Source organism: Bos indicus x Bos taurus, chromosome 25, assembly GCF_003369695.1.
Source record: "Bos indicus x Bos taurus breed Angus x Brahman F1 hybrid chromosome 25, Bos_hybrid_MaternalHap_v2.0, whole genome shotgun sequence".
Taxonomy (NCBI): Eukaryota; Metazoa; Chordata; class Mammalia; order Artiodactyla; family Bovidae; genus Bos; species Bos indicus x Bos taurus.
In genome coordinates, this window is record NC_040100.1 from 28,731,111 (window position 1) to 28,757,257 (window position 26,147).

Genomic DNA, 26,147 nt, shown 5'->3' on the forward strand with positions numbered 1-26,147 from the left:
TTTTTGATCGTTCTGCTCATCTAGAGCTAAGTGCCCCCTACACCTTGGACTTGATTGTGGAAAATTCTGTTCCCGCCACACTGTTTATGAGGAGCAGCAGGAGCTGCATGGTGGGAACATTGCTGATCATTACTGATAAGAACTATCGGAATTTTTATCCCTGCTCTTTACTTAAATGCTCACAGAAAGAGCCCCCCGTGACTCAAACTTGAAATGAGCAGTTTCTGTGATATGCCTTTGTGGATCCCACTCTTACAGAGAAAAGGAAGACTTCCGTGAGGAGATGATCACCTATAATGTTCATTTAAAGCTGACCTCCGCATTATTGTGATGGAGGGTTTTGCATGTAGGTGCATGGTGCCTAGGGCAGTAAATGATTATTAAGTTCTGGGTATCAGGGAAACATGGTGCAAAGTTCCTGATCCTAAACATTTGTGACATCTGTGGTTGTTGGCTTATTCAAGATTTCAGATGCAATTTATTCAAGATGTGCAGTAGTTAGCAGTAGAGCTATTGATGGTCCCCAGGCCTGGGTATTCCACCTTATCTAGGATTTTGAGTTATAATTATAGATAGCAGTTGCTTGAGCTTAATGTCGTCTGTTTTCACCCAGAGCAGAAACCTACTTTGACTTCAGGTTTTTTATTGCTGGTCATCTACAGTCAAAGCCCTTTGCTGAGTTCAGAAAGAGACACAAGATGCATAAGATATGATCTCTGGAAGAGGTTACAGTAAGGGGCATACAAGTTTAGGCAAAGCCTTGTATAACAAGTCAAAGTTTGCTCAGTCATGTCTGACTCTTTGTGACCCCATGGACTATACAGTCCATGGAATTCTCCATGCCAGAATACTGGAGTGGGTAGCCTTTCCCTCCTCCAGGGGATCTTCCCAACCCAGGGATCGAACCCAGGTCTCCTGCATTGCAGGCAGATTCTTTACCAGCTGAGCCACAAGGGAAGCCCAAGAATCCTGGGGTGGGTAGCCTATCTCTTCTCCGGGGGATCTTCCTGACCCAGAAATCAAACCGGGGTCTCCTGCATTGCAGGTGGATTCTTTACCAACTGATTTATCAGGGAAGCACTTTGTATAGCGAAGAGGGATGAAAAGAAGCACAGGAATTAAGAAACAAAGGGCATTGAGTGAGTGGCGGGAAAGTTTACGTGGAAGAGATTCTTTAGGTAGAATACTTAGTTCAAAATCACGACTTTTCTAGGTTTGTTCTAAATGTAAATATAATGCTTTTTTTTGCTTTATATTTGTGCCTAATGTTACTGCTTAAGTGTGTGTTAGTCACTCAGTTGTGTCTGACTGTTTGCAGTCCCACAGACTGTAGTCTGGCAGACTCTGTCCATGGTATTCTCCAGGCAAGAATACTGGAGTGAGTTGCCATTCCCTTCTCCAGGGGATCTTCCTTACCCAGGGATTGAACCCGGGTCTCCTGCTTTGCAGGCAGCTTCTTTACCAGGGAAGCTCCCAATGTTAGTGCTGGTAGAATATAAATTAAGAGAAAAGAAGCCATTTTGTCTCTTGAAGTTAAATCAGATATTAAAAGATATATATATTTATTTATATGCCTCCAATCACATTGAAAATATCCAGAACTTCCTTTCAGAAATTTATCTAGCTAAAATCAAATGCATTCTCTCCAAACAATATTTAAGGGCTGTAAAATTATTCTGAGTTTAATATTTGTTTAATTTCTGTTACTGTCACAGTAGTTTTTGTTTTTGTTGTTTCCTCTGTGGCAAATGTTAAGTGTTTAGCTGCCTTAATGTTAGATAGTTCTTGAGTCCAGCCTGGGGCCCTATCTACTTTTTAAAAAATGTTTTCTAATGCCTGTGGAAAAGGCATTGAGTTTCAGATGACTGAGGGGCAGTAAACTTTTCTAAGATCTTTTTGCTATATGCATAAAAAGTAGAAACAGCAAGCTAAACCCTTCAATTTGAAGGTGCAACTCAGTGACACTGAACATGTTGCTGCTCTAAGGCTTTCCATGACCTAGTGAGACTGAATTGCTTATTAGACTAGGCATGGTATTGGGTGGAGTCCTATGAAACTGCTGGTTTTGGCCCCTGGAAATAGCTGAATATTAGCAGATAAACAGAGTCACAGTTTTACTCAGTAAAGGCCTAAAGATACATAGAGGTTTCAAGAATTGATGGTTTCCTTTCCTGAGAATTCTTATTAAGATAAGGTTGACAACATTAAATCTGCATAATTCCAATTCAGTTTTGGAAGTAATTGTATTGATAAGGGCAATGGATATCTTTATCTTTCTGAAGTGATCCCCCAACCAAGTCCTAGGAAACACCTTCTTAAAGAAGCATGTCTCAGTGACTTATTTTTTCAGGTGACTGTAGCATGCTTTTCTTCAGGCGGTTTTCTTTTTTGTTCTAGAGTTAAGTATGTGATTCTATGTGATTCCAAATAAACTAGTAAACTTTTTAGAACTAGAGCTTGCTTGTTGTGGTATTTTTCCTTCCTTGTAGTTATTGGCACTCATGATAAAATGTCTAAGTGAATTGATTCTCCGGAAGTAGTAGTCTCTTGGAATACAGTTTTTGAAATTTTTGGATCCCTGGTCTTCCCAGCATGTATCTTAAAAAAAATTTTTTTTTATTTAGTTATGTATTTATTTTTGGCTGTGCTGGGTCTTCTTGCTGAGCAGGCTTTTCTCTAGTTGCGCCGATAGGGGGCTGTTCTCTAGCTGTACTGTGCGGGCTTCTTACCTCTGTGGCTTCTGTTGTTGCAGAGCACGGGCCCTTGGTGCACAGGCTTCAGCAGTGGCTCACGGGCTTAGTTGCTCTGTGGCATGTGGGATCTTCCCAGACCAGGAATCGAACCGGTGTCTTCTGCATTAGCTGGGAGATTCTTTACTATTGAACCACCAGGGAAGCCTGCCCAGCATGTATCTTATGGCAGTGAATTGATGGCCCTTTTTCCTCATGCATACATCTGTTGATGCCAGATTTGATCTGGTGTCACTGTGTTTCATCCCTACTGATACCAGATTTTTTCCCTTATTTGTGTATTTTTGCCCCCTTCTTTTTTCTGTCTGTTCTTTTCTGCCTCTTTTCTTGAGGGATTTGTAAGGTTACATACTAACACCTTATGCAACATTTGTATATCCCTTTTCAACTAAAATATTTTGCTTAATGAGCCAGTAAGTACAGGATGTCTTCATGTTCTCACACACTCACGCATAGAGTCTATGATAGTTAAAAAGAAAAGATTTTCCAAGAGTGTCCAATTTTTAAAAGACAAACAGATGAAAGTACCTGGTTCTTAATTAAATTCTTTTCTGTTGGCACTACATAAAAGTATTTAGAAAGGTAGAAACTGAGGCCCCAGTGAGAAAGTCAGGTTTGCAAGGGGCTCTGTCCTCTTGGAGGGTCCCTGTCATCCCTCATGGTTAACCCGTAAGGAACAGCTGTGTTTGTGGAGCAGCTGCTGCTGCTGAGAAACTCTGCTTCTCAGAGATGTGTAGTATTTGGGGTACTTGTTTAGTGCTAGACAGCAGGCATTCTTTATGTTTATCTCTTATGTTTTCACCTGGGAGGAAAATGTATGGTGTTTGGAGAGTTGATACTTGCATGATTATCACTATCCAGGATTAAACCTGCTTAGAAAGCTGTGGAAAGCTGAAGAGTAGGTGGAATGTTAAAAACATTAATTCAGAGCTTTATCTGACTGCCTTGAGGAAGAGTAGTGAAGAAAGGTAGTGTTTTGTTTGTTTGTTTTTAATTGTAGTAGATTTGGGTTTCCCTGGTGGCTCAGCAGTAAAGAATCAGCCTGCAATGCACAAGACCCAGGTTTGATCCCTGGGTCAAGAAGATCCCCTGGAGAAGAGATTGAGTATCCACTCCAGTATTCTTGCCTGGAGAATTTCATGGACAGAGGAGCCTGGCAGGCTACAGTCCGTGGGATTGCAAGAGTTGGACATGACTGAGGGACTACACCACCACCACCACGCTTGACTTACGATGTTGTGGTAATGTCTGTGTAGTGACTTAAAAAAGTCACTAAAGTGTCTAATGCAAATGTTGAAGGTTTAGGTCTGCATTTATAAAATAGCCATTATTCATACACCGTTTGTGAACTTTGTCACCACTTGTATTGTTATTTGCTGAATATTTCTTTTCAGTCAACTCAATCAATTTGCCCTCCTTTTTTAAAAATTAAGGAACAATTTATATGCACTAAAAACACACAGTTTGAGTTTTGGCAGTTGTGTATAGTCACATCAGTTCAGTTCAGTCATGCAATCATGTCTGAGTTTTGCAACCCCATGGACTGCAGCACGCCAGGCCACCCTGTCCATCACCAGCTCCCGGAGCTTACTCATCATGTCCATTGAGTTGGTGATGCCATCCACCCATCTTATCTTCTGTCATCCCCTTTTCCTCCTGCCTTCAGTCTTTCCCAGCATCAGTGTCTTTTCAAATGAGTCAGTTCTTCACATCAGGTGGACAAAGTATTGGAGTTTCAGCTTGAGCATCAGTCCTTCCAATGAATATTCAGGACTAATTTCCTTTAGGATGGACTGGTTGGATCTCCTTGAAGTCCAAGAGACTCTCAAGAGTCTCCTCCAACACCACAGTTCAAAAGCATCAATTCTTCGGCACCCAGCCTTCTTTACAGTCCAAACATGACTACAGGAAAAACCATAACTTTGACTAGGTGGACCTTTGTCGGCAAAGTAATGTCTCTGCTTTTTAATATGCCATCTAGATTGGTCATAGTGTTTCTTCCAAGGAGCAGGCATCTTTTAATTTCATGGCTGCAGTCAACCATCTGCAGTGATTTTGGAACCCAAGAAAATAAAGTCTGTCACTGTTTCCACTGTTTCCCCATCTGTTTGCCATGAAGTGATGGGACCGCATGTCATGACCTTACTTTTCTGAATGTTGAGTTTTAAGCCAACTTTTTCACTCTTCTCTTTCACTTTCATTTAGAGGCTCTTTACTTCTTTGCTTTCTGCCATAATGGTGGTGTCATCTGCGTATCTGAGGTTATTGATATTTTTCCTGGAAATCTTGATTCCAGCTTGTGCTTCATCCAGCCTGGCATTTCGCATGATGTACTCTGCATATAAGTTAAATAAACAGGGTGACGATATACAGCCTTGACCTACTCCTTTCCTGATTTGGAACCAGTCTGTTGATCCATGTCCAGTTCTAACTGTTGCTTCCTGACTTGCATACGGATTTCTCAGGAGGCAGGTCAGGTGATCTGGTATTCCCATCTCTTTCAGAATTTTCCACAGTTTGTTGTGATTCACACAGTCAAAGGTTTTGGCATAGTCAATAAGGCAGAATAGATGTTTTTCTGGAACTCTCTCACTTTTTCAGTGATCCAGCAGATGTTGGCAATTTGATCTCTGGTTCCTCTGCCTTTCTAAATCCAGCTTGAACATCTGGAAGTTCATGGTTCATATACTGTTGAAGCCTGGCTTGGAGAATTTTGAGCATTACTTTGTTAGCATGTGAGATGAGTGCAGTTGTGCAGTAGTTTGAACATTCTTTGACATTGCTTTTCTTTGGGATTGGAATGAAAACTGACATTTAAGCCCTGTGGCCATTACTGAGTTTTCCAAATTTGCTGGCATATTGAGTGCAGCACTTTCACAGCATCATCTTTTAGGATTTGAAATAGCTCAGCTGGAATTCCGTCACCTCCGCTAGCTTTGTTCGTAGTGATGCTTTCTAAGGCCCACTTGACTTCGGACGCCAGGATATCTGGCTCTAGGTGAGTGATCACACCATCATGGTTATCTGGGTCATTAAGATCTTTGTATAGTTCTTCTGTGTGTTCTTCTGCTTCTGTTAAGTCCATATCGTTTCTGTCCTTTATTTCTGTCCTTCATGTGAAAGTGAATAATATAATTTTGGGTCACACTTTGGTGGGCTGGTTTAATTGAACAAAATGTGTTCAAGGGCTCAATTAAGCACCTTGAAAGCTGAAAAAAATTTATGTAGAGCTGTGCTGTGCTTAGTTGCTCAGTCATGTCTGACTCTTTGCAACTCCATGGACTGTAGCCCACCAGGCTCCTCTGTCCATGGGGATTCTCCAGGCAATAATACTGGAGTGGGTTGCCATGCCCTCCTCCAGTGGATCTTCCCAACCCAGGGATCGAACCCATGTCTCCCACATTGCAGGCAGGTTCTTTAACTTCTGAGCCATCAGGGAAGCCCTGGAGAGCAATGGTTCCCAAATCTTTGGCCCTGGGATTTTCTTCTTCTTCTGCTGTAGTGTCCATTTTTGAAAGGTTATTACAAACAACTTCTCAGTTAATAAAATTTGTCTATTAACAAATGATTGTTTATTCTGTTACTAATTACCGGATATGAATTTTCAGTGACATCCATTAAAATGGTGTGAGTCCCCATCCCCTAAACTGCAGGTTACATCCTATATATGAGATGTCAGATCAATTTAGCAGATCATGACCAGCAGTTTTTCAGAAAAATGAAATAGAATAAAATGATAAATATAACATATTCCAAATAATAGGAGTATTACCTCATAACTGAGTTGATATAATTCTAGCCAGAGGCAAAAATAAGTATTTTTTTCCCTGTTAATTCAAATAATTTATCTTCCAAATAAATTTAGTTTACTACAACTTTGAAAAGTTGAGAGTTACTTCCAGACCTCCTTTACTATTTTATCTTGCATTTGACTTTCAATTTTTTTTCCTCTAACATTTAAGTTGTGAGAATTTTAGTGATATTTTAACATTACATATATACTATTTCTTCTTTTGATAGTGGCAGACTATTTTAATATCCCACACTGAAAGTGATGGAAATCCACCAGTATAAAAGTCATTGTTAAAAAATGCTTATAAAAGAATGAATGGCAGGGCTTGTTTTACAAAATGAGCTGTCTGGTTCTCTGACAGTTACCATATGAGCAATTAAATGGTTCTCCTTAGGAGCTTTGAAATTGCATTAAGCCATGCCATGCATCTCTGTTAGACATAATTGAAGCAAAAATATGGAATCCACTTCATTACACAGAATCAGCCGTAGCTGAAATATAATTTATAATTTGCAGTCTAATGGGTAACAGTTTAATAACGGATTCTGAATTTTCAGTAGTGTACATGTGGTGGTTTTGTAATTAGAAAGTGAACCAGTGGATATACACACTCTGTATATGCTTTGTTGCACACTTGGGCTCCTTTTTTAAACAGTATAATTGCTTCAAGCCTCTTGAGGGCTGAAGGACACCAGTTGAGTGGAGACCCTAGGAATCCAACACAGAAGTGCGTGTTGGCTGCAGGGCCCTTCCCTAGAAAAGCATCTTGAAACACCACATTCATGTTCAGCCTGGGTTGGTTTGCTTCAAGACGGCAGAAAAGATGATGGAAAGGAAGCAGACTAAACGCCAGCTGACTGCAAAAGGGATGATTAGATAGTCCATGGGGTTGCAAAGAGTTGGACACGACTGAGACTTCACTTTCACTTTCATGTATGGATATGAGAGTTGGACTGTAAAGAAAGCTGAGCCCCAAAGAACTGGTTCTTTTGAATTGTGGTGCTGTATAAGACTCTTGCCCTGGAGAAGGAAATGGCAACCCACTCCAGTATTCTTGCCTGGAGAATCCCCATGGACAGAGGAGCCTGGCAGGCTATAGTCTGTGGGGTCGCAAGAGTTGGACACTACTTAGCAACTGAACCACCACTGCCACCCTAAGACTCTTGAGAGTCCCTTGGACATCAAGGAGATAAACCAGTCAAGCCTAAGGGAAATCAACCCTGAATATTCTTTGGAAGTACTGATGCTGAAGCTCCAATAATTTGGCCACCTGATGTGAAGAGCTGACTCATTGGAAAAAACCCTGATGGTTGGATAAGATTGAAGGCAGGAAGAGAAGGGGATGATGGAGGATGAGATGGTTGGCTGGCATCACTGATTTGATGGTCATGAGTTTGAGAGAGTGAAGGACAGGGAAGCCTGGCGTGCTGCAGTCCATGGGGTCGAAAAAAGTTGGACATGACTGAGCGACTGAACAGCAACAATAAGGAGTCTAAAAAACCTCAAGTGTCTTCTTGCCTACTAACCTCCTTCATCCTGAACTCTGTCTTAGAGACAAAGATATCCCTATCTTGTCCAGTAAGTTCATCTATGTAATAAACTTTTGGAGGAAGCAGCCCCTTTGTGTTAAAAAAAGGGGGGGGGGATGGTTAGACTCTGTTGCTTTTTTTGTTAATAAAAGGGCCTTTTTTCAGGAATTGTTTCTAGTTGGCCCCCAATTTTTAATCAGGCCCCTGTACTCAAGATTTAAATGAGGGAAAATATATTGTTTATAGGTAGGAAAAGATGTCTCGTAACAATACTGTGCGATCCTGAGCATTGAGAAGAGTGCCATGGGCAGTACCTGCACTGCAGTGCACTGCTTTTGAATTATCTGTTGTCTTTGGTTTTACCTTGTAACTCATGAACAGCCAGCACTGCAAACATTGGCCTGGCCTTCACTACGTGGAATACTGATTTAAGATGGGAAGTAAACAGTGTAGTGAAGGCTGGGGTAACTGTACATCCTGGTTTGCCCAGGACTGTCCCAGTTTGTACCTGCTGTCCTGGTTTAATTATTAATGGTACTGCCTTGACTCTTAAATATGCTCTGGTTTGGGTAATAAGTTTATGATTATCTAGTTGAGGCTGTTGTAGATCAGAAATTTTACCCATCAGATCAGATCAGATCAGTCGCTCAGTCGTGTCCGACTCTTTGCGACCCCATGAATCGCAGAATGCCAGGCCTCCCTCTCCATCACCAGCTCCCGGAGTTCACTCAGACTCACGTCCATAGAGTCAGTGATGCCATCCAGCCATCTCATCCTCTGTCGTCCACTTCTCCTCCTGCCCCCAATCCCTCCCAGCATCAGTCTTTTCCAATGAGTCAACTCTTCACATGAGGTGGCCAAAGTACTGCAGTTTCAGCTTTAGCATCATTCCTTCCAAAGAAATCCCAGGGCTGATCTCCTTCAGAATGGACTGGTTGGACCTCCTTGCAGTCCAAGGGACTCTCAAGAGTCTTCTCCAACACCACAGTTCAAAAGCATCAATTCTTTGGCGCTCAGCCTTCTTCACAGTCCAACTCTCACATCCATACATGACCACAGGAAAAACCATAGCCTTGACTAGATGGACCTTTGTTGGCAAAGTAATGTCTCTGCTTTTGAATATGCTATCTAGGTTGGTCATAACTTTCCTTCCAAGGAGTAAGCGTCTTTTAATTTCATGGCTGCAGTCACCATCTGTAGTGATTTTGGCCCATAGGGAGAGTCTTCTGATAAACTAACATTTATCTAGGTGAAAACATCAATCAAACAAGGATTACGTTTAAAATGAGACCTTACTTAACTCTAATTATGATTTTGAGACAAGAGCTTTTTCGAAGTGTAAGTTGCTTTGTTTTCTTATTTGATGAAATTGAGGGGCAGTATTGCCTAGTGGTTAAGAGCAGTGGTTCTAGAGTAATTCAGACCTTGTTTTATTAAAAAAAAATTTTTTTTTTGGCCACACCTCAAGGCATGTGGGATCTTAGTTCTCTGACCAGGGATCAAATCTGTATCTCCTGCATCGGAAGCTTGGAGTCTTAACCACGGGAGCGCCAGGGAAATCCTCGGACCTTGTTTTAAATTCTGGCTCTGAAGCCTGCTAACTCTGTAACTTTGAGTTTGCTAGGGAGTAATGTATGTAATCACTTCATGGCAAATCAATGGAGAAGAAATGGAAGCAGTGACAGATTTTAATTTCTTGGGCTCCAAAATCACTGCATATGGTAACTTTAGCCATGAAATTAAAAGATGCTTGCTCCTTGGAAGGAAAGCTATGACAAACCTAGACAGCATATTGAAAAGCAGAGACATCCCTTTGCTAATGAAGGTCCGTATAGTCAATGATAAATGGTTTTCCTAATAGTCATATATGGATGTCAGGACCATATGTGGACCATAAAGAAGACTGAGTGCTGAAGAATTGACGCTTCTGAACTGTGGTGTTGGAGAAGACTCTTGAGAGTCCCTTGGACAGCAAGGATATCAAACTAGTCAATCCTAAAGGAAATCAACTCTGAATATTCATTGGAAGGACTGATGCTGAAGCTCCAATACTTTGGCCACCTGATGCGAAGAGCTGACTCATTGGAAAAGACCCTGATGCTGGGAAAGACTGAGGTCAGGAAGAAAAGGGGGACAACAGAGGATGAGATGGTTGGATGACATCACCAACTCAATGGACATGAGTTTAAGCAAACTCTGGGAGATAGTGAAGTACACAAAAGCCTGGCATGCTGCAGTTCATTGGGTCACAGTCAAACTGACTTAGCGAATAAACAACAACAGTGTATATAAAGGTGTTAATTAGATGATGCCTGGAATATAGAGAGCAATTCAGTAAGTGTTAGTAATGAGGGATCTCAGTAAATTAAGGATCACAAGTCTCATTGAGTCCTTTTTCTGCGCCAGACCCTGTGTTAGGTGCTAAGGGTTGAAAAATATGACATTTTCCCAGGAACTTGGCATAGAATACTATTTTTTTCTTCCCTGAATAGTGTAAAACATTCTTCTTCTAAATACTGAATGATGGGCATCTTTATTCAACTTAATTCTTCACTCATTTTGGTTTGTGTCTGGCTGTTGCCCTGCTATTGTTTATTAACATTTATCACACAAGTCCTTTGTCTGGCCCTGTAACAGGTATTGAGGTTGGGAAATGTGAAGAAGAAAGTAGTCATTGTCCTCAGTAGAAGTGTATGGAGGCATGGCTTTTAGTTTTGAGTAACCAATTGATAAATATTTTTCTTAGAGCATTCTTTGACTTAAGGCCTGATATCCTGCAGCTGGGTAACATTTAAAATCTTGGATTATCCTCTTAACAGAACAAGCCCATGCGGGTCTATAGCATTGGAGTCACATTCTATTCACATTTAACTAAACGTGCTATTTTCCTTACCCATCTGCTACCCCACCCCCTGCCCCCACTTCACTCCCTAAAAGAGAGTAGGAGCAAGAACAATTTAAATGTCAGCCTTTCCACTCAATGAGTGTGTGCTCTTGAGAGAGAGACCCAGATGGGGAAATATGAAGCTGCACTTCCCTCCTGCCTCTTTTAGTGTCAGTGTCTTATCATCACATGTGACTCTGGTGTTTAAAAATAAGTATTATCATATGAAGCAGCTTCTTAAGTCAACTACTTTGTCTATTCTTAACTGAAAAATCTGTTCAATCTTATAGGAAAAGTTAGCTGTGTTGAACTTAGAGCCAATATGTTGATATCCAGTATGCTGTGCCTTCCTGAGGGGTTTCAGAGGCAATATGGCAATCCAAGACCCAGGCTGACTTTAGACATTTTAGGCCTATTGTTGTTTAGCTACTCAGTTGTGTCTGACTCTTACAACCTCATGGACTTTAGCCCTCCAGGCTCCTCTATCCATGGGATTCTCCAGGCAAGAATACTGGAGTGGGTTGCCATTTCCTTCTCTGAGGGATCTTCCTGACCCTAGGATAAAATCTGCATCTCCTGCCTTGCAGACAGATTCTTTACCAATGAGCCACCAGGGAAGCCCTTGAGGCCTATAAGAGAAGGCAAAATCAGTGGGAGTCTGAATGGCTGAGAATACCTGTGCTGGGAAGACCACCTGGAACACAGTGCACAGTGAGGGATGTGAGAAATTGGGCAGTTACATATTAGAATGGCCTCGGGTTCAAGCCTTCCAACCTGCTGTCCCCATAAATATTAGTACAGTCATTTGTCAGGCAGTGAGTCCAGATGTTTGATTTAGGAAAAAATGGTATCGATATCATTAGAGGGGATGTGAAAAACTGAAAGTGATTTTATCCATAAGGGTTTCTTGAAAGTGGTGGATCCTGATTTAACAGGTGGTTATTGGGCAATGGCACCCCACTCCAATACTCTTGCCTGGAAAATCCCATGGACGGAGGATCCTGGTAGGCTGCAGTCCATGGGGTGGCTAAGAGTCGGACACGGCTGAGCGACTTCACTTTCACTTTTCACTTTCATGCATTAGAGAAGGAAATGGCAACCCACTCCAGTGTTCTTGCCTGGAGAATCCCAGGGATGGGGGAGCCTTTTTGGGCTGCCGTCTGTGGGGTCACACAGAGTTGAACACGCCTGAAATGACTTAGCAGCAGCAGTGGTAGATAAAAGGCACAGGGACATTTCAGACAGGACAGATGTTATAAGCATGAAACAGGGAAGAGTAATTGATCAAGAAAACTGTTTGTCTTTGCGTTTGGCCAGATGCTCAAAGATTGGAGTGTCACAGGAGATGTGGGTGGTAAGGACCTTGACCAGCAGACCGGGGAGCAAGATCACTTCTCTTGACCATTATCTTGTTCCTCCTCCTACTCAGACTTGTTAAGGAAGAACAAGGAGACCCTTTTAGATTGCTCTGTCACCCACCTTGTGGTTACATTTAAATTGTGATTTTTATTGGAAATGCCTTTTGTTTTTAAGTGCTTTTTCTGTCTTTTGTAAAAATCAGGTCAGATGTGGCTATGTGATTCTTTTCTAACCTGTTGTAGAATCAGTGTGATGTAATAGAGGCAGAAACAGATCAGGAAACCAGGGTTCTGGCAGCTCTCCGTCTTTATTAGTTCCATGAGCCTAGGCAAGTCACTGTCCTCTCTAAGTCTTAGTTTCCTCTCTGAGATGTGACACCAGGACTTCCCTGGCCTGGCGCTCCGGTAGTTAGGACTCTGCACGTCCACTGCAGGGGGCACTGGTTCCGTCCTTGGTTAGGGAACTAAGATCCCACTTGCCGTGCAGTGCAGGCAAAAACAAGTAAGTTTTATAAATAATTAAAATGTTAGACTGGAAACAGAGGCTTTCATGCTATACTTTTCCTTTTTTGAAAACTTGACTCAAAACCCTGTTGTTAAGAACAGAGCTATCTCCTTAAAGGGGAGCAGAGCTGATCTCCTTAAAGGGGAGCAGAGCTGGAAGCTCCAGGTGGCTGCCGAGCCCCTTCTCCCTAAAGTTCTTCCCAAGAGTCTTAAGGCTCAAAAGAATGCAGTTTGGCGATTCCTAGACTAGACCCCTAAGGTCCCTTCTTGATTTAACATTTTCTGATACTTATACTGGGGCTTCCCTGGTGCCTCAGATGGTAAGGAATCCGCCTGCAATGTGAGAGACGCAGGTTTGATCCGTGGGTTGGAAAAAACCCCTGGAGAAGGGAATGACTACCCACCCTGGTATTCTCACACTGGTAAACAGTAGCATTTCTTTAAGAAAAAGAACACAATTTTGAGGAGGTAATGCAATACTGAAGGTAATACTCGTTGCACATCTACGTAAGATGAAGTATTACTAGGTACAGTAGACAATAGGAAGAAAATGCAGATAAATACACTTGAAGTACACTTGATTAAGAGGGGAACAAAAGAGAGCTTCTATAATTGTTTATAACTCAACTCATACTACATAGACATTCATGGCAACAAGGCTGTCTCCCTAAAAATTGTTACGGAGATGTAAGAAGAAAGAGTGAATGTTTTAATTCTGTGAGAATTTAAAAAATTTAGTTCCATCTATGTTTTGGATGGGAGGTAGATGTACACTTGGTACTAAAATCCAAAAGGGTATGAATGGTAAATTCTTTGGAGGCGTCACTATTACGAGTTTGTGTAAGTGTCCGGAGGTTTTAGAAGCACTTGCAAATTCTTGAAGGTAGGCGTTTCATGTGATTGCTGTAACCTGTTAATACAAACTAGGTAGCTGGGAACAACAGAAATGTATCCTCTAAGTTCTGGAGGCCAGAGTTTGAAATCATTGTCGTTGAACTGACATCAAGGGATGGCGGGGCGCACTCCCTCCAGAGGCCCTGGGGTGCCCCTTGCTTTCTTGTCCCAGCTTGCTGCTTGTCAGCCACCCTGCCTTTATTGGTGGCACCATCACTCCAGCTTTAAGGGCAGCGTCTTCAGCTCTCTCTGCTCTGGCAGCACATCGTCTGCTCTCTGGGTTTACACGTGGTCTCCTTCCAGTTCTCTCGTGTTGGTTCATGCTATTGCACTTAGGGCTCGCCTGGATGACCACAGTTGAATCACATCTGCAAAATTTCGTCACAGAAGGGACACATTCACAAGTTCTAGGGATTAGGATATGAACATCTTTTGGGGGGCTAGTTTTCAGCTTGGTGGTGGTGGTTTAGTCGCTGAGCAGTATCCGATCCTTGCGACCCCGTGGACTATAGCCCTCCAGGCTCCTGTGTCCATGGGCTTTCCCAGGCAGGAACACTGGCGTGGGTTGCCATTTCCTTCTCCAGGGGATCTTCCCAACCCAGGGATCGATCCCACATCTCCTGCATTGCAAGCAGGTTGTTACCACTGGGCCACCAGGGAAGCCCCATTTTTCAGCCATAAAACAAATAGTATGCTATTCGTACTTCTCTGGACTTTCTTCTAATAGTGAAAAACTCGAGTAACCTAAAAGGTCCATTAATTCAGGACTGTTAAACTGTAATACATCCATCAGATGCAAAAAGGTGTAACCGCTAAAGTGAATGAAGCGGACCTACTGATGTGAACCGTGCTCACTGTAAAGCAGGAAAAAAGCAGTGTGGAGGAGCGCACGTGGGGAGAGGGAAGCTGGGAGAGGCACGTGCCAAGAGCGGCCTCCCGGGGGCTGGGACTTTGGTACTGTTGGGATTTTGACATCAAGCATGTGCTGCGTAACCCAAGTATGTTATCATAAATCCAGAAGAAAATGGACTTAAAATTTAGTTTTTTTCTTGATGAACTCTGTTGTGGAAGTAATAGAAGGTTGTTAACATTTAACCTTTTGAAAAATGTTTCTCCAGATAGCAGACCCTACTCTAGCTGAAATGGGGAAAAACTTGAAGGAGGCCATGAAGATGCTCGAGGACAGTCAGAGGTGAGCCTGCAGAACAGACGTGACCCCATTAAACGTGCTCAACCCGCTGCGAAACTGGCGGCACTGGTTTCCTGCTGTTGAAGACGCCTCTTGCTCTCAGAACATCATGCTTAGCTGCAGCTGACTTTAAAATTGGTGTTTGTCTTGAGTGGACGGTGCTTTATCATTAAAGGATTTTGAAATTGAGAGGCAGGACTTATAATTTTCACTTCAGCCTATTAAAATTTACTTAATATATTAACTTGACTCTAGAAATGCTTCTTACTGTATATTCAGGTCATATAGTACGTCAAGTAAACAAGAAATTGGTTGAAGTATTATTTTTTTTTTAGTATTCTTTTCCTGAAATTAAACTATAGCCCAGCCTGGGGGGCTGGGGTGGGGTGGGGGTGGGGGAATGTATGTTTCAAATCCCACATCAGTTACTAGAGCTTATGAGCAACATTATCACATGTTCATGCTCCAGTGTTAGAAATATAACAATTTTTTATTTCCTTTAAATTAGAAGAACAGAGGAGGAAAATGGAAAGAAGCTCCTATCAGGGGATATTCCAGGGCCACTGCAAGGCAGGTAGGTGGCAAGGAAGAGAAGCACTTTTTCCTACTGTTTAGCACAGGGAACTTCTGCTCAGTGTTATGGGAAGGGAGTTTGGGGCAGAATGGATACATGTGTATGTATGGCTGAGCCCCTTTGCTGTCCACCTGAAGTTATCACAACATTGTTAATCAGCTGTACTCCAGTAGTAAATAAAAGGTTTAAAAAAAACAACAGATAAGCACCTTTATGTGGGGTGTACATTTTCTTTAAACCAAGATTTTGCCATTGCTGATTTACAATTTTAATGAACACAAAGCAAATTGAGAGTTCTATGCAGTGTAACGTCAGAAAAGTGAAATGCTGTTGGCTGGTTGGTGATGCTGCTATACCTACTGTTTCTCCCCCTTCCCCGATCGGAGTTTAACACAACCTCTTAGAAGCATATACAGACTCATAATATAACTCAACTATCATACTTGTTTCATCCTTGAAACCAGCAATCTGTTTGGTAGACTGAGCTTTATTGTGAGAGTTGTTCTAACTTGATAAGATTTACCATTGTATTATGTAGTAAGGAAAGGAAAATGAAAGGAAAGCATCAGCTCATTTATTAGTAGAGTGATTTGTTTTTTGGCAGCTAAAGGAAATCTGTCAAATGTTTGTGGTTTGAAGAAGCAGGGAAAATATCAGGAAAATAAGTAGTTGTCCAGCCAACAGTTTGTACAGGATGTTAGCGCTTAATTTGGAATTTAAGCCCTGGCCCAGTTTCCTTCAGATAAACTTATTATTTTTTTATAACCAGGAAACTGTGCACAGGTAAACAGTCCAACTCCCTTAAGTTGTCCTTTGACCTGAATGTAAATATGTTCAGGGCCGCAAAAGAACAGAGGAAGGATCCCAGCGGATGGAGGGTGCCGACTGGAAGTCCTCTGTGGGTGAGGTTCATTTTCCAGCTGAGAACAGGAACCAGATCTTCTGAGTCTCCTCACCCAGGCCTGCTGAAGGGAATTACAGGGTTCTACTCATCCTGCAGAAGTTTCCCTAGAAGAGATGCTGCCAGGAGTATCTGTAATTCTGAGTGGGAGTGCATTAGTGAAGCCAATCCAGGGTGCTCACACTAATGATGCTGACAGCCGCACCCGAGATCCCACTTCCCAGGCTCAGAGTTCAGTGCTTTTCATGGACTAATGGCGTTCTCACAGCTCTGTAACATAGGGTGTCCTGAAGGCCACCTGGCTTCATCTCTACATAAAGTCCAAGGACCAGAGTCCCTCACTTGTGAAGGTCAGCACCTTGAGGAAGATGGGTTTGGGGACATTGTTTTTCAAAAGGGAGAACTTTTTATGTCACCTTCTCATTAATAGAGTGGTAGCATTTTGACATCACATGTTTTGCAAGTCACCTTGCCATTGCTAACGACTGCACCACTCACATTCTTCTCATATGTTCCCACCTCCTCATGTTACAAGCGTTTAAAAACGTATCTTGGACAGAAGTAAGTCTGTTTATACTCTAAGCAAATCTCCAGTTTCTCCAGTTTGGGGAAGAGGTGGTAATAAGCGATGCCTGCATTTCATGTTTAACTCTGTTAGAACAAACAGACAAGAATCCCACATGGAGGGAAACTTAGATACTCCCAGTGGTATTGGTGTATTCTTGCTGCTTTTGTGATCTTCCAGCAGCTTATAAGGACTATTTTGACCCTTATAATATGCTTAGTAAGTAGTCTCCAAGACTCAGATGAACTGGTAGAGAGATACTGCTAAAGCTGGGGAAATTTTTAACAATCAAATTTACATTCAGGTAGAAGATTTAATTAATCACAAGCAAGGGGCTTCCGTGGTGGCTCAGATGATCAAGAATCTGCCTGCAGTGCAGTAGGTTCAGTCCCTGGGTTGGGAAGATCTCCTGGAGAAGGGAATGGCTACCCACTCCAGGATTCCTGCCTGGAGAATTCCATGGACAAAGGAGCCTGGCGGGCTGCAGTCCATGGGATTGCAAAGAGTCAGACACAACTAAGCAACTAATACTTTAATATATGTATGGTTATCTTCAGAATTCAGTTGATAACTTATGGTTTATTTTTAAAAAACAAGATGCTGTATACTGTATCTCAAAACACATGATTTCTGTTGTAACAGAAAGATATCAATGCTAGTTTAGACAAGAGAAATAGTGGGAGACTGTGGTGAGGGGAGGGGTGGCGTGTGCTGTTCCCCGTCTATCAGCTGCTTTTCTGTCCCGCAGCGGACAGGACATGGTGAGCATCCTCCAGTTGGTTCAGAATCTGATGCACGGAGATGAAGACGAGCAGCCCCAGAGCACCCGGTAATGGAGAACGCTTGGCAGCTTCTCTTTGAAAGTGCATGTGTTCTTGGGTTTGAAACTGATTACATTCATACAAGTTGCCGCAATAATAAGCCTTATTTCATTCCAGATTATATATGAAGTTACAGCAACATTCACTTCCTTCAGGGAGATGTTGACGTGTTTTAGATAATGTATTTTGTAAAAGGAAATCATTTACTAAAACCTGGTCATTTTTATGGTCTTGTGTCTTAGGGAGGGGCTGGCGCAGGGGCCAGAGGGTAGCTGCTGTGTGCTTCTGTTTCTGGCTGTTTCTGTTCCTGGGCTTTTGATTGCTGAGAAGTACTGCAGCTGAATTCATTGGTGGCAAGCCACGCCATCTGTGAATCATCTGTTTATCTTATTTCCATTTATGCATCTATCAAGCAATTTATCTAGTTTTATTTTCTCTTTAAGTGTTTTAAATACAGTGTTTTTTAGAATAAGTAATGCATTCTTCTGGTTCAGATTTCAAAAGATAGAAAAGGTATATATGCAAAGGCAGTATTCCTTCTCACCTCTCCCTCCCTAGCTTTTCTCCTTCCTAGAGATAAGTTGCCAGTTTCTTGTGTATTCTTCAGAGATACTTCTTGTATACGTACACCCAAGCCAGATGTTTATGCTTACTGCTTCCAGGACCTAAATACTCTGCACCTTGTTCTGTGTCTTGCTTTTTTCATTTATGTCTTCAAGTTCCTGGAATAGCAGTACACAAGGCACTTTTTCCTTTAAGGCTGTTTAATGTTGCTCTGGGCCTTCCCTGGTAGCTCAGCAGTAAAGAATCCACCTGCTGTGCAGGATACATGGGTTTGATCCCTGGGTTGGGAAGATCCCCTGCAGAAGAAAGTGGAAACCTACTCCAGTAGTCTTGCCTGGAAAATCCCATGGACAGAGGAGCCTGGTGGGCTACGGTCCTTGGGGTCGCAAAGAGTTGGATATGACCGAAAATGCACACAGTCTTAATGGATGAGCCGTATTTTATTTAACTAGTCTCCGATTCATGTTTTACCCTTACAGACATTCCTGCAACTAGTAACTTTGTACACGTGTCATTTCCTCAAAGTAGTGTTTCTGGAGATTGAAGTCCTAGAAGTGAGATTGCTAGACCGAATAAGTTTGTGTATTTATAAATGTGACAGATATTGCCAAATTTCCCCTCATGGACTTGTACCTGTTCACATTCCCCCTCTGTGTGTGTGAGAGGGCCTTTTCCCCCACACGCTTGCCTACAAGGGTATTAGCAGACTTAAGGATTGTTGCCAGTCTCATAGGTAAGAAATGGTATTTCAGCATAGTTTTAGTTTGCATTTTTCTTAAGAAATCAGGTTAAGTGTCTTTTTTGTATATTTTAAGACCCATTTATATTTCCTTTTCTATGAACTGTCTCTGCCCAGAATCCTGTTGATTCTTTGTCATTTTCATTATTACATTTATTCTTTATAAGGGAAATTAGTCCATCCACTGTAATTATATGCAAAGCAATACCTAGTCCCCCTTGACTTTGCTGAACTGTTATAAATAGCTGCTTAATGCAGGGAATTGATCTTCATCTGTTGATTCTTAAATTGTTTTCTGCACATTTTATCTCAGCTCTACTCTCTATAGTTCTTACAGCTAGTATTTAAAAAACTTATCTGGAGAAAATTATTTAAAAACAGTTTGTGTATTAGTTGGTATTCAATAAAAAGGATATTCATCTCATAGGACTTAAATTCAGAAAGAAAATTTCCTCCTAAGCTATTAATACCTTATTACACATTGAATTTTCTAAATTTATCTCAATTTCTGCCTTCTAGGCCATTAAGTGCATTTCAAATGTGACAGAAATTTTTGTGGAATACTGTCTCTAAGTTCTATTTATTTATGCTTAGACTAATACCTTTTTTTTAATCTAATATTTTTGATTAACAGAATTCAGAATATTGGAGAACAAGGTCATATATCTTTGTTGGGGCATAGTCTGGGAGCTTACATTTCAACTCTGGATAAGGAGAAGCTGAGAAAACTTACGACTAGGATACTTTCAGACACTACCTTATGGCTCTGCAGAATTTTCAGGTAATAAGTTTTTAGTTTCCGGTAAAGGCATTTATGAGTTGGATATAGACTGTGAGAAGTCTCTTTTCTGGAGCTGTGCTACCTAGATTCAGATCTGCCTCTTCCCTTTCCTTTCGGAAGAGTTACTTAACCACTGCATGCCTCAGTTTCCCTATCGGTGCAACAGAGATAGCCTTAATATCCATTTGATGACATTGCTGTGAGGATTAAATGAACCAATGAATTAATACGTGTCAAGAGCTGAGAACATGAGCCTGTACTGTTGAATAATGTCCACAGTTTCTTATTTGTTACCATATATAGTAGAACTCTATGTAACCTTGCTCTGTATTTTCTAAGTCTCCTGTAAATGTGTTATCATACTCCCATGATTTAAAAAAAATAAAAATAAGGAAAGAGAAGATTCCTAGTTGGCACATGTTGATAGAAGATGTAGCAGTGACATGGAGGCAAGTTTGAGGGAGTTTTTTCTCTTTTTTTGCCATGCTGTGTGGCATGCTGGATCTTAGTTCCTCAAGCAGGGATTGAACCCATGCCCCCAGTCTTAACTACTGGACCACCAGGGAGGTCCCTGGATTCGAGTATTTTTATTTAAAGTATTACCTGTGTTTTAGTAGGAAGGAAATGCTGTCATAAGGAAGATGAGTATGTGTTGGGAAATTGAAATTTGCTTTATACAGTGGTAAATATTGTCATTATTAAGGAATTCTAGCAGAGTAAGGAGTCAGTAGAAGCTACAAGACCACTGGTATTTTGTGTTTATTTATGCTGTTACTTTTATGGAAAAGGAATGTTTACCTAACATTGGAACGTTTAATAACTTGGGAGACTCATTTCAGATGGTGGAAAGGTGCTTGGCTTGGCGAGAGTATGAGTTTGCCTGTGTGGCAAAGGAGAAATTTTCTTCTAATAAAAATCCAACACCTGTAATTGCAGTTCTCTCTCTTTCTCTTTAGAGATGGAGAAGAAGAAAAGTTTCCAAGCAGATAATAGTGAAAGCAAAACTTAGCCTGACTAGCATTATTGACAGTTTTACTTACTTTGGATGTTTTAGGGCTGACACTACTAAAAACCATGCCTACATTATCCAGTGCTGATTTTCTGGTGAAGTAAGCCAATCCATGATCTTCAGCCTTTTTATATCTGAGGCATTCCTATTTCCTACTGGTTTTATTAGTTCCTATCTTCCAGGAGCTCAGTGTGGATGAAGGGTCATTGCCTTTGTTCTTTATAACCTCCAGCTGCCCTGAGTTTTCAGCCATCTGAGACGAGGGTGATTCCTATCTCCTTTGACTGATCTGGGTGACAGTTTCTAGGTTGAGAAAAGATTTACTTCCATGGTTATAAGACTGGGACTTATAAAATCAGAGGTAAGAACATACTGACGTGTGAGTGTCTCTTAATAGGTATGAAAATGGCTGTGCTTATTTCCACGAAGAAGAAAGAGAAGGACTTGCAAAGATCTGTAGGCTTGCCATCCATTCCCGTTATGAAGACTTCGTAGTGGATGGGTTCAACGTGTTATATAACAGGAAGCCTGTGCTCTATCTAAGTGCTGCTGCTAGGCCTGGCCTGGGCCAGTACCTCTGTAATCAGGTAATGTGGCATAAGGGCGAGCGTTTAAAGAAACGGTGCTTTATTCTGTCCTAGAAGTTTTTCAAGTGTGTTGACCTATTTCTTTAGCCGCTTTTTTTTTTCAAGTGAAAAGAAAGATGATTTTCTTACGTGCATCTTTTGTCATTTTTATATGTAAATGTGTATTAATAAGTTTAGAGAGATGTATGTGTCTTTTTTAGTTGCCCAAAGGCAACCACAGTCAACATTTTACTTTATTTCTTTGCAGACTTTGATCAGTCAGAGGGCATGTATGTTTTTACATGGCTATACATGGCTTTTTTCACTTACTGTTGTTAACAGGCGCATATCATGTTTTATCAGTTCTTCAAAGTAAAGTATATTTTTAATGCCTTCATGATATTCCTTCAAGTGAGTGTATAGTATTTAAATTTTTTTTTTCTTTTTGGGCAGTTAGAGTGTTTGTATTCTTTGGCTTTTTATGACCATTTTTGGGAAATTCTCTTTGTATAGTGCTGTTATGAACATCTTTATGCATAAAGCTTTTTCTATACTTTGGGTTATATTCCTCAGATGGATTTTCAGAGCCAGTCTAGAATTATTAGATCAAAGAGCATTACCCTTTTTTGGAGTTTTCTGAAAGCTTGATTAGGGTGCTACCTCGAGTCAAGAACTTGTTAAGCCTCTTGGCCAAGAACATTTTAAAGCAAAACGCATAGAATTGGAGGGATTGTCTTCTGTAAGATGGAGAAGTCCCCAGGAGATACATAGGGGAATCTCAGGAGTTGAGTTGATTCTGAACCTTGGTCACTGGTGGTAAGAAATTCTGTCCTCTTCTTCTCTGGAGGAGGGCATGGCAACCCACTCCAGTATTCTTGCCTGGAGAATCCCATCGACAGAGGAGCCTGATGGGGTATAGTCCATGGGGTTGAAAAAGAGTTAGACACGACTTGGTGACTAATCAGCAACAACAAATATTAACCTAAGTGGACTAAATCAGGTCGGCAATACAGAGTATTTTTACCCGTTTTCACATCAAAAAAAAAGAAATCATGCCTTCTTCTTAAGAATATACAAAACGAGGAATTTTATAATACCTCTGTAGAAACATGAAACATTACTTATTGAGTACTTGCTGTGAGCCAGGCTCTTAGGGGCTCAGAGCTATCTTGGGACAGCAATCGAGTCTTCAAAAAAATGTGTGAGGAAAAGTGGGAAAGGCAGGTGGCAGCCGTTCATGTTTTAAAAGTATGTACATGCTAATGTGCATATTTTTTTATACCTGGAAAAAAATATGTATATACATATATTTTTGCCTAGAAAATATCTGAAAAGTTCTATACTAACCTATTAGCAGGGGTAATGTTAGTCACTCAGTCATGTCCAACTCTGTGACTCTATGGACTGCTGTGACTCTATGTACTGTAGCCTGCCAGGCTCCTCTGTCCATGGGATTCTCCAGGCAAGGATACTGGAGTGGATTGCCATGCCCTTCTCCAGGGGATCATCCCAAACCAGAGATCGAACCTGGGTCTCCTGCATTGCAGGTGGATTCTTTCCTGTCTGAGCCATCAGGGAAGCCCAACAGTGACAGATTGTGGCTTAATTGGGGGGTCTGAGGGGTGGGGGGAATGGGACGACATTTTCACTTTTAATTTCTGTAATTATTTATTGTGTGTTTTACTTGGGTTTCACGTTCATAATTTAAAGCAAAGATTCTTTACAGGAAAAAAATGTGAATAAAATGCTCATTAAATTTTTGGTGTATAAAGGCTTACAAGTCTTAGTTATATAGAGCAATATGCTCAAATGTTAAAAAATTCCTAAAACATAATCTCCTTAAGGATTTGGAAGCTAAAAATGAAGAATATAAAATTTATTTGATAATTACTGTCTTTATAACACTGACTTCATTTATCTTGAGATATGTATACCTGTTGGCACATATTTATTGTTTTTTAGGAGTGGGTGGGCCCATACACATGTTTTGTTCTTTGAATACCTTTAGGCGGTGTTATTTACCACTAATCCTTGGAGGGAAGATCCTAAATTACCCCCCAAAATGCTAAAGGCTCAGCTTGTTTCTCCATTTGGAAAAGTTTTTTGTTTTTTTGGCATATTCTAAAATACAGCAAAGATTAGGTACTCATTTAGAAGATGAGTTGATAGTTACTCATTCAATTGACTCATTTAGAAAATTTTAAATTGTCTGTATCCTCTTAGAAGACAGCTCCTGGAAATTTACTACCCTACCCTCCTCCACCACATGATGTTTTTGGCTTGACTCTCTAGATATACTTTAACATCTATATATTTATAATATTAAGTGTTCCTAAGGGAGGGATTATTTTAAAAGAATAATCGTGACTTAGAACCACAGTCTTTTGGGGACGTAAGGGGATGGAGACAGAGATTCTTCTTATGAAGTTGCATGTTTCTTCCCACAGCTTGGCTTGCCCTTTCCCTGCTTGTGTCGAGTGCCCTGTAACACTGTGTTTGGATCCCAGCATCAGATGGTAAGCTCTGATGGTAAAGTTTATAAAATAAGAAAGAATTGTGTTTTGAAACTGTATCTTCCTTTCAATTGTGGCTCTGTTCGCTGGGCTCCAGATAATTATTAGCTTATTCATGGATTGCTTAGATCTTCCCATTGCCCAGTACATGCTTCCAGGTTTGAATGTCCACACAGGTTGACTGGCAGAAAGGTGAGCAGCACCTGGCTCTTAAAGAGTCTTATAATCACTGTATCACCTGCTTTAAGTAGAAACATGAGTTCAACTAACCATCAGAAATTCCTTCTAAACCATTCTTTCAAATGGTTGTCACTGTTACCTGGATTTATGAATGGGCAGATTTTGAAAGTAAGGTTGTTTACCATAATCCTTGGTATTGGATTCTGCTTATTTTCAGACATACAAGTGGTAAGGCTATCCATACTGAAGTCAGAAGCAGAAGGGTTGGGTTTTAGGATTCTGCATTTCTTTTTCAAGGTAGTTAGGTTTTCTGGTTTAGATGCATCACTGAATAACATTCAGTTCAGTTCAGTCACTCAGTCTTAGTTGTGTCCTATGCTTTGTAACCCCATGGACTGCAGCACGCCAGGCTTCCCTGTCCATCACCAGCTCCCGGAGCCTGCTCAAACTCATGTTCATTGAGTCGGTGATGCCATCCAACCACCTCATCCTCTGTCGTCCCCTTCTCCCACCTTCAATCTTTCCCAGCATCAGGGTCTTTTCCAGTGAGTCAGTTCTTTGCATCAGGTGGCCAAAGTATTGGAGTCTCAGCTTCAGCATCAGCCCTTCCAATGAATAGTCAGGACTGATTTCCTTTAGGATGGATTGGTTTGATCTCCTTGCAGTCCAAGGGACTCTCAAGAGTCTTCTCTAGGGGACTTCCCTGGTGGTCCAGTGGCTAAGACTCATGTTTCCAATGCAGGTGGCCTGGGTTCAATCCCTGGTCAGGGAACTACATCCCTATGCTGCAGCTAAAAAAAAATACCGTGTGCTGCAACCAAAACTGCAGGAAAGAAAATAAACAGTTGTAGGCGGGGAAGCAGGGGAAGAGTTGCCAAAAAAAAAAAGGCTTTTCCAACAACACAGTTCAAAAGCATCAATTCTTCGGAGCTCAGCTTTCTTCATGGTCCAACTCTCACATCCATACATGACTACTGGAAAAACCATAGGTTTGACTAGACGGACCTTTGTTAGCATAACATTAGAGATACATTTTCGGCTGTTTTTGTGGTGGCAAGGGGGCCAGTTTAAGAGAATTTTTAAAATCGTAAATGTTTTAAAGTAGAGAAATGTTGGTTTTGTGTATGTAGTTTCTAACTTTAATCTCATTTAACTGAGTTTTCTAGTTAATCTTCAAATAAAATGATTTTGTTTTCTCATCTATAATTAGAGGGATAAAAAGGAAAATTGTCTAGAAAAGAACTGATAAATTGTGAGAGTACTTGCTTCATTCAGAAGTTGCCGTTTTTCCTTGTTCAGCTTTTATGCTGGTTGCCTCACGTTTCTATCGTTTGTCTTTCAATCCCAGGATGTTGCCTTCTTGGAGAAACTGATTAAAGATGACATAGAACGAGGAAAACTGCCCTTGCTTCTGGTTGCAAATGCTGGTAGGTGTCATGAACCTGAATCTTCCATTTTAGACATACAAGATAGAGGATTAGGAAAAAAAAAGAAGATTGGTACTTAGCCTTAGAGAGATCCAGTCTTAAGAATGTGAGGTAGATGGTATCAGTACCATGGTGAGAATTATAATAGTAAAATGTTGGTTTGTTTTGGGAGTTCTTGTTTGTATGTATATACTTTTTCATTTAGGATGTAAGTGCTTTTCTACTCCATCATGTGCTTCCTTTCTAAATTGAATTTTTAAATGTCACACTTAAATCTCCACATTTGAGATAGCAAGTCAACTACCGCTTTCTGCTGTGCTCACCAAATTGTATTCAGCATTGTACTTGAAGTTCTGGACAGTGCAGTAAGGCAAGAAAAATAATTATATGATGTACACGACATGACAAAAATAGTTACATGACAGATTAGAGAGGAGAAATAAACTGTCTTTATTTATAGATGGCATGATTGTAAGATAGAAAGTCCTAAGGAAACCATGAAGAACAGCCATTGGAACTAATAAGCAAATCTATCAAGGTTGCAATGAACAATTGAAATTGAATTTTAAAGGCCATTCATAGTAGCATCAAAAAACCCTTCATGGA

General features: G+C 41.0%; 1 protein-coding gene across 2 annotated transcripts in view; it reads left to right on the forward strand.

The window, feature by feature from the left end:
• PDXDC1 (pyridoxal dependent decarboxylase domain containing 1) overlaps positions 1-26,147 on the forward strand; it is a 55,091-nt gene that overhangs the window by 3,869 nt on the left and 25,075 nt on the right. Inside the window, exons 2-8 of one of the 2 annotated variants that reach the window (XM_027527781.1) lie at positions 14,831-14,904; positions 15,410-15,475; positions 17,690-17,770; positions 19,700-19,846; positions 21,253-21,442; positions 23,869-23,937; positions 25,463-25,541. In XM_027527781.1, coding sequence (XP_027383582.1) covers positions 14,831-14,904; positions 15,410-15,475; positions 17,690-17,770; positions 19,700-19,846; positions 21,253-21,442; positions 23,869-23,937; positions 25,463-25,541 — 706 coding nt within the window. The remainder of the gene's footprint in view (positions 1-14,830; positions 14,905-15,409; positions 15,476-17,689; positions 17,771-19,699; positions 19,847-21,252; positions 21,443-23,868; positions 23,938-25,462; positions 25,542-26,147) is intronic. The other variant, XM_027527782.1, reaches the window with a different exon arrangement.